The sequence below is a fragment of the Aulostomus chinensis genome, chromosome 19 (assembly GCF_037954235.1).
Source record: "Aulostomus chinensis isolate RoL2024-O1b breed Wild chromosome 19, RoL_Achi_v1.0, whole genome shotgun sequence".
NCBI lineage: Eukaryota > Metazoa > Chordata > Actinopteri > Syngnathiformes > Aulostomidae > Aulostomus > Aulostomus chinensis.
This window is the reverse complement of record NC_141338.1, coordinates 18,482,177-18,490,550: the sequence shown is the minus strand read 5'-3', so window position 1 is coordinate 18,490,550 and position 8,374 is coordinate 18,482,177. Positions and strand designations below refer to the sequence as shown.

The 8,374-nt window shown below is 43.5% G+C and overlaps 1 protein-coding gene across 4 annotated transcripts; it reads right to left on the bottom strand.

Annotated features, from left to right (window-relative positions):
* Nucleotides 1-1,941: 1,941 nt before the first annotated feature.
* LOC147244279 (glutamine synthetase-like) lies at nt 1,942-8,153 on the bottom strand. Of its 4 annotated transcripts, none has more exons than XM_086186506.1 (8): nt 8,019-8,097; nt 7,732-7,778; nt 6,897-7,071; nt 5,918-6,079; nt 5,669-5,815; nt 3,995-4,117; nt 3,714-3,918; nt 1,942-3,118 (listed from the first exon to the last, which is right to left on the bottom strand). In XM_086186506.1, the coding sequence occupies exons 3-8, from the start codon at nt 7,063-7,065 to the stop codon at nt 2,812-2,814; spliced, it is 1,113 nt and encodes a 370-aa protein (XP_086042632.1). In that variant the 5' UTR covers nt 7,066-7,071; nt 7,732-7,778; nt 8,019-8,097; the 3' UTR covers nt 1,942-2,811. The 4 variants fall into 4 exon arrangements, with proteins under 4 accessions (XP_086042632.1, XP_086042633.1, XP_086042631.1 ...); XM_086186505.1 differs by having other exon boundaries at nt 1,943-3,118; nt 6,897-7,092; nt 8,019-8,110; XM_086186507.1 differs by lacking the exon at nt 7,732-7,778 and having other exon boundaries at nt 8,019-8,153.
* Nucleotides 8,154-8,374: the final 221 nt, after the last annotated feature.

The window sequence follows — 8,374 nt, the reverse complement described above, 5'->3', positions numbered from 1 at the left end:
ATAGCTCCATCTGGTGGACATTTGTAAAAACAAAACCTACATCCACAGAGAAGTGGGATTCACTGATGTCATGTGACCCAGTTGGAGCTCTGATTCAGATTCATTGGCGGGGTAACTGAGTGCGCCTGTTAACTTAGACAGCTTTCAGTGACTCAGCTGTCATCGCGAACGTTGTACGGTAGGCCGATGGTTAACTGGTACTCGGGCAGTCGTTTTTCAGCTTTCTATTCACCCATGATGTGTTCAAACTAGGCCTTACAGCTTTGCACCCCAGGGGGGTGATTGAGTTAAAACCTGTACGTGAAGCATAGCGAAGTCAGCCAGTGTGCACCGTGTTTTTGTTACATACACCAGCTTTTAGGGAAACATGCTCATTTACCATCCACAGAGAGGCCAGACATCCCCTCCTCTCCTCTGTGCTGCATCAGGGAGCTGAGACCACCAGAGACCAGCTGATCCTGCCAGACAGCTTGGCACAATGATTGTAACGAACAGTGATGGCATTAAAATAATGCCGTAATGGTGTTACTTTGGTCAGTAATGGGAAATCTAACGAATTACTTCTTACGGTTCCCTCCCACAGTCCAAAGACATCAAGAGGTGAATGGTTGTCTGTCTCTATGTGTTGGTCCTGTGATGGACTGGTGACCTGTCCAGGGTGAACCCCGCCTCTCACCTGAAGGCTGCTGGGATAGGCTCCACCCCCCCCACCCGCCACCCCGTGACCTTTAACAGGATAAGTGGAAGAAAATGGATGGACAGACATATAAAAGAGCATTTTTAGCTGAATAATGGTGTAAACACATGTACATCTTGGCTCCCAGCCTATGGAGCAGTGTAAGACTTTGACTTCAGTGAAGGGGGCATCTTTCTGTCTCAAACTTGAGTGGTTTATAACTGTGGATCGTTTTCAGTGTTGAAACATCATCATCAAGAACAGTTATTAGACCGGCCAAAATGCTACCAGGTCTCCCTTTAGAAAATGGAGGGAAAATAATGGCAAAAGTCTCCGCTGGGAGGTGATGAGGATTTAATTGTCTGGGCTAATACACAAGTTCTAAGTTAATTGTGTTCATTTTGTCTTCTCAAAATATGCTCAGACTTTCTCATCTTCAGACAAACCAGATAGACTTGACAGTCTGGGCTGTGACTCCAGTCTTCCTCAGAACTGGAGTCACAGCCCAGACTGTCAAGCAGGTGTAAATATCTCTCCATTTAATTTGTCTGAAGATGAGCACGTCGGAGCAAACCAGTATTTCCTCTCTGATACGGGAAAAGTCATGAGCAGCCAGGAACACCACAAAAATAGTTTCACCTTCAAGGTCACGGGAGGACACGCGTTTGTGTGTGTGTGTGTGTGTGTGTGTGTGTGTGTGTGTGTGTGTGTGTGTGTGTGTGTGTGTGTGTTTCCTCTGAAGTTCCGGATTGCTTTCCCCGCTTTTGTGACCACAAAAACAGACCAAGTTGAGGTATGTTAAGGTTCTGCTCCCTGATTGTACGCATTCCCTCTCTCTCTCTGGCTGGTTGTGCTCACCAGTGTATCACAACACTTCTACAACAATTTCCCGCCAGGGATTAATAAAGGATTTCTGATTCTGATTCTACCCCGGAGCGACTCCTTCCCAGTTTCACTTCAACAGCACTGGGACAACCTAAATATTAAAGAGATATTATAAAATGTACAAGTGTCAAAAACTTAGTCGAGTGCAACTGTTGAATTACAGGATATGCTGAAGAAAATATTCCCATGAAGATTGCCCATCTACACTGCTGTGTAGAGCATAAAGTCTGCCGCTAGAGGGAGCTAAGGTCATGCAAGTATTGGGTGATTTTTGCCCAATTTTTCTTTTCATAAGTTTAAGCAATAAAAAAGGTTTTCCTCAAAGTTTCTACAGCAGAATTTTTTTTTTAGCACAAAAAAAGCAGGAGAGCATTTGAAATGATTTGTTAATGGTGTGAAAGTTTATATTTTAATCCTAATCTAACATAAACTTAAGGTATGGGAAGGTGTTTTGTTGCCTACACTTAGTTTTCATAGAGTTCATGTCCATTCGCTTACGGCAACACGCAATGTGGCTAGCGTCTTTTTTTCTTTTTTTTTCAAAATGTGTGTACACCAAGAAGAGATGCAAGGGGGAAAAAATGTCTTCATGGATTCTCAAGAAATGATCATTTATGGGTGGAGTATCATTTTAAAGAGTACAGAAATCAGCAAGACAGCCTGATGTACTTGACTCATCCACACACTGGTGTAGGAATGTGACTGAGAGATTGCGCCGCAGGTCCCATCAGTCGAAGAACTACTGGATGGGGATGATCGGAAAAGCAGAAAAAGGCAGGAGAGGCATTTTAACCAGGAGAAGTGATTCATGACTCCCGTATCTGACAAAGCTTCGGAACAAAATATCACCATTCTTCTGTCTAAGGATAACATCGGATCTTGAGACTGCACACGAACACAAACAAACGCGTCAAACTCTTGCGATCGGGTTGAACAAGTTCATTTGCCCTAAGTTCTTCATTGAAACTTTTAATTCAAGTAAATGCACAGGCAGATGTAGATTTTGGTGTACACCTCCACACAGACAGGTGAAAAATTAAAGGAGAAACATGAATTAATCAAAGGAATTGAGAAGCTTCCATAAAGAAGAGAGTTTGAGGATTACTTGCTGTGTGAAGCATTCACTTTGGCCTTCGTGGTCACCAGATCTCAGCAAAAGTGCACACAAATAAGATGATTTACATTGTTTTTTTTTTAAATTTTCATTATTTTAATTCGTCCCCTGTCTGTGGCAGGCTTAACCCTTTCCTCTACTTGCTCTCATCTTCCTCCCTGTCAAGCAAACAGGTGTGTGCGATGGCCCTTGTCACGGTGTACGGGTCGCAGTTTGCTGCAGGGCGGCGGTCCTCGAAGTAGCCCCGCTTGTCTTGGCCCACCTGGCGAGGGATGCGGATGCTGGCTCCTCGGTTGGCCACTCCAGCGCTGAAGTCGTTGATGCTGGACGTCTCATGGTGACCTGTGAGACGTCTCATGTTGTCCTGTCCCCCACATGGGTCGTAAACTTGGATGTGTGCAGAGTGTCTCTTGCTCAGCCTCTCGATGGCCTGCTCAATGTATCTGTGATAAAAAACAAAAACAAAACTGAGTAAAATGATCCCGCAAATCTGAACACAATGAGCTGAAAGTCATTATAAAGGTGATTAAACAGCAGCATCCGGCGATATAATTCAGGGTTTTGTCACTTGACCGCCTTTACATTCTCATTATTGATGCAAAGATTTTAAATGTATCTCCTAAAAGTTACAGCACTGAGAAAGAACTGTTTGCTTGAGTTACAGAAGCGCTATGGATGCAGTCCCGATGCTCTCGGGTGTTCAAATACAGTAATTAATCAACCAGAAGTGTCACATTGTGCTTGCACGCCTATGGCAGTGACCTCAACCTTTGACCGCCAAAATCTTTACAGTACATATCTGGGTCCTTGAGGACGTTTGTGGCGAATTCGAAAGAAAGTTCCTCAAAGCGTTCCTGAGATGTGGCTTTAACCAAAATGAGACAAACTCATGGAAGCAAGGATGAACAACCCCGAAATTGAAATGATTTTCGACTGACTAGAGAAGACGGCCGTACGACAGCAACCCAAATATTTTACCAGTTGAAGTTAAAATAAATGTCAGAAGTTTCTCAAGTTTCTTGGGAAACCTATACTCACTGCAGTCCTCCTTCTTCCCTCATCTTCTCGGTGCTGACATTTGTATGGCACCCAGCCCCGTTCCAGTCGCCTTTAATTGGTTTGGGGTCCAACGTTACGACAACGCCGAAGTCTTCACACACACGGTAAAGCAAGAAGCGGGCGATCCACAGGTGATCTCCCATCTCAATACCCTCACAGGGCCCCACCTGGAACTCCCACTGAAGTTTGAGGAAGGAAACAGGGGAGGTTTGACACGTGAAGGCATTTCCCTTTCACATCTGTGCTGACACTTGCCTGAGAAGGCATAACTTCAGCATTGGTGCCGCAGATGTTGACTCCTGCATAGAGACAGGCCTTGTAGTGACACTCCACAATGTCCCGTCCATAAGCTTTGTCTGCCCCAACCCCGCAGTAGTAAGGTCCTTGTGGGGGAGAGAGAGATATTGTGAAGAGAAATTCAAGTTTTTTTTTACTTTAATTTGTTGGTACCATCTCAGTACAATTGGTGGTTTACAAAAGTCCAGGAGATGGATTACAGCAGGAAATACACTATGCTGCCCAAAGTATTCACTCATCCATCCAAATAACTGAAATCAGGTGTTCCAATCACTTCCATGGCCACAGGTGTACAAAGTCAAGCACCAAGGCATGCAGACTGTTTCTACAAACATTTGTGAAAGGGCAGGTTGCTCCCAGGAGCTCGGTGAATTCTAGTGCTGTACTGTGATAGGATGCTACCTGTGCAACAAGTCCAGTCGGGAAATTCCCTCGCGTCTAAATATTCCACGGTCAACTGTCACTGGTGTCATCACAAAGTGGAAGAGATTGGGAACGACAGCAACTCAGCCATGAAGTGCTAGGCCACGTAAAGTGGTAAAGTTAAAAGTTAAGTCAAAGTTAAAGTTAAAAACACTACAGGTCTCCAAACTTTATGTGGCCTTCAGATGAGCTCAAGAACAGTGCGTCGAAAGCGTCATGAAATGGGTCCCATGGCCCAGCAGCTGCATCCACCTGCACATCAGTAAGCGTGACTGGCGTGACGAATCGCGCTTCACCGTCTGGCGATCTGACGGACGAGTCTGGGTTTGGCGGTTGCCAGGAGATCGGTACTTGTCTGACTGCATTGTGCTGAGTGTAAAGTTGGCTGGAGGGGGGATAATGGTGTTGGGTTGTTTTTCATGCTTCTGCATACCGAGAGAGTTTGGATAATTCCATGCTCCCAACTTTGAGGGAACAGTTTAGCGATGGCCCCTTCCTGTTCCAACATGATGCACACCCGTGGTGCTGCGGGTGAATTTGGTTTTCTTCCAGAGGCAGAATATAAAGATCGAAACAGAACTTTTCCACGAGGGGTCCCAAAGAGAAGCATCCAAGTCAGAGACTAAAACGTTTGTTTTCAGGGGATTCCGCTCTCCTAGACTCTCATCATGAAAAGCTGAACTCCACCAAGTCTACGTTTAGTTTGCAGAAAAGTCCTTTTCTCTTCATCTCTGTTTAACGGGGTCCGTCGTCTTTGGCTCACATGCAAAGCTGATGAAGTGTTCCGAGTCAGCCAAGGGTGATGGGCTCTTTTACTTTCTTTGGGTTTATATTTGACAGTAAAGTTTCTCTGGTTTGAGGAGGAGCAAAATGGAAAGTTCTCGCCAAAATTTGAAAAAATTTAATAAAACTAAACAAAATGTTTTTTTTGTTTTTTTTTATTTCCTCTTTTTTTTTTTTACATTGGCTTGCATCCCTACATGATCCACTCAGAACGAATTAAAAACACTGACCCTTCAGCTCTGTACAGAAATACATCTTGCCCCTGTTCAAAAAGTGGGTAGCCACATATATGAGCTTTATTCACAGCACGATGACGTACACAGGTGCCCCGCTAGAGGGAACGCCATCGACTTTGTATCAGGCTGATTCAAAAACTGCATGGAAGAACTCGTTCTTACATTCAGCAACACTAAGAATGAGTTACGGCTCACCTTGTGGTGCTGGGAATCCTTTCGCAGGCCAACCAAAAGGATGTCCGTCTACCCCTAAGAGTGTGTACTCCTGCTCCATACCAAACCAAATGCAGTGCTCCTTAACCTCCTCCATCACTTTCTTGCAGTTCACTCGATGGTTCGTTTCTGCAAAGCAGGCACAATAATACCAGTAAATCGTGTTTGCTCAGGACGACTACGGTGGTGAAAAGAATATGTGAGCACACATATTGTGTACATATCCTGTACCTGCAGGAAGGCGGTTGTATTTGAGGACCTCACAGAGGACCAGTTTGTTGGGGTCCAGGGTGAACGGGTCTCTGAACATGCGAACTGGGACGAGGTACATGTCACTGTTGGAGCCTTCAGCCTGGTATGTGCTCGAGCCATCAAAGTTCCATTCAGGAATATCTAATCAGATCATTTGATACAAATGATTATCAGCAAAATACAAAGCCAGAGGAGTGAAATGTTGCTTTTATTTTCTCAACTCATGGGAAGGTCTTGTATGTTGCGGATATGAGATCCATATTTTGAGGCCACTACTTAAGGTGTGGCCACGAAGCGTTAGAATGAGGAAACCAGACGGGCGAAACTACTACTTCTTTACTGGCACAGGAACAACTCCAGTGAGCTGCTCTAGCTCTGCTCGTGTGAGGCTCCCTAACACCGATCACACACTCTTCAGCTGAACTCAGACATAGTCCCTCAAACTAGTTCATGCCTGAATTTGCTGTGGAAACGTGTTGCTGCACATGACAAATATGTGAACTGACAGATTATGCATTCCCTGTATGAGAGACAGAGGACATAAACGTACATGAATAACAAACATAAGTGCATTTCGACACGTTAAATGGTGGATTTACACTTGACCAAAGCACATGACGTTCAAGGTGAAGATGTTTTCAATTTAATTTTACCAATCCTAGTTATTAGACATTTTAATGGCCCATTCAAAACAATCAAATGGATGCAAAATGTTCACAGAAAGTAAAAACTGCACAAGGAAAAGCAATAGGAGATCATTTTATCCAATTGGAAGCGGCCAGACTGCATGACTAAAAAGGACGCCATCGATGGGCAAATTAGCTTTGCTGGGAAGTTGCAACTTAAAGCCTCTCACCATGTCCTCTTTTCATAAAAGAGAATTTAAAGTATCAGGAGAGGGGCCAAAAAAGGCCCTGAGGGGTCAACTGCTACCCACTCCACAAGCCAGGATAGTTACCTGCCAAACCATTTGGTTCTGTGTCCAGGGTGCGGGTTTTATTGCGAAGACCCTCCCCGGTACCGTCGATCCAGATGTACGTCACCTGGCATTTCTGTCCCTGCGGCAGGCTCATGTACTGCTGGCGCGCCGTCTTGTTGAGGCAGGCGCTGACCGACACCGTCGCCATGACTGTCTTTAGTCGGAGGGGAGAGCACTAGAGATGACAAGGCCACACTCACTGACACACACATCAGATCATAACGGGTTCTCTTGTCTATCACACTGACACGCAAGATTCAAAACCATTCACCATGGAAACCATTGATTGTCTTGTTTTCTATGTACAAAATGCATTTGGACTACAACAAAGCATGAAGCAGGAAGTGCTGTATTTTTACATGTAATTTGTGCATTTTCACATTTATTTATTTCTATGTATTATGGGTTTATAATAAAAACATAATTTGAACCATTATTTTGTTTAAAAAGGCATCTAGTAGCCTATCAGTCATTTCTTTTTGTAATTCTACATTTCTCTCTCTTTCTTTCATTCTTTCATTCTGTCCTTCTTTCTTTCTCTTTCTTGTCTGCCTCTTCCTTCTTCGTCGGCCCTGAACCAAAGTCTCCCGCTGCTTTTGCTGCAACACCTAATTTAAAATTGTTTACTGCAAATCTCTCAGTTCCATATTCTTGGATTGCAGCGAGGAAAGTTTTCCTCTCAGACTCGTGTTTTTATTCATATCTAAATTGCACATCAATGACACATAAAACAGAGCAAACCAATCAAACCATTTTGAATTGGTCGTAAAACTTTGACATCATCACACACACACACACAAAAAAACACACGTACCTGCAATTTTAGATAAACGATTGCAGAGCGGGATGTATTTCTCTCAACTTATTTTGGAAAAAATGGTCCAAAAAAATGGATGGAAAAAACAAAACAAAAATTATTTTATAGAATTTCATGAAAAACTCACATTTACCGGTCGACAGACAGTTAAAGTCGTACTTTGATAGTGATAACTATGCGATAAAGTGACTGAAGATCGTAAATCAAGTCAGTTATTCTGACGGCTTGAACAAAACAGTAGGGTTTTAAAGAATGAACATCAATTTGAATGTCTGAATATTTACCGTGTTACGGGGGACTCCAGTAGCGTCTCAGCCAGTCGGCCGCCGTGTCGTCTGCCTTAACCTGTTTGTGGTATTTCACTAGAATGCAAATGAGCACGGGAGCTGCAGGTTCAATGGCGTCTCAGGGGACTCGTCGTAGGCGTGTGGTTGAATCCTGTTTTCATGACGTGACGTTTTTGTGACATATTAATGGAAACCAGTTCTTCCAGTAAAAGAAACAACGAACATTTTCTCACAGCGGCAAATTGTAATTTTAAGAGGTGTCATTATTTAGGATGTCATAATTTTGATTTTTTTTTAAATTATTTTTACTTTCAGTTGAATAAATTTGATTTTAATTTTTGTTCCTTTACAAT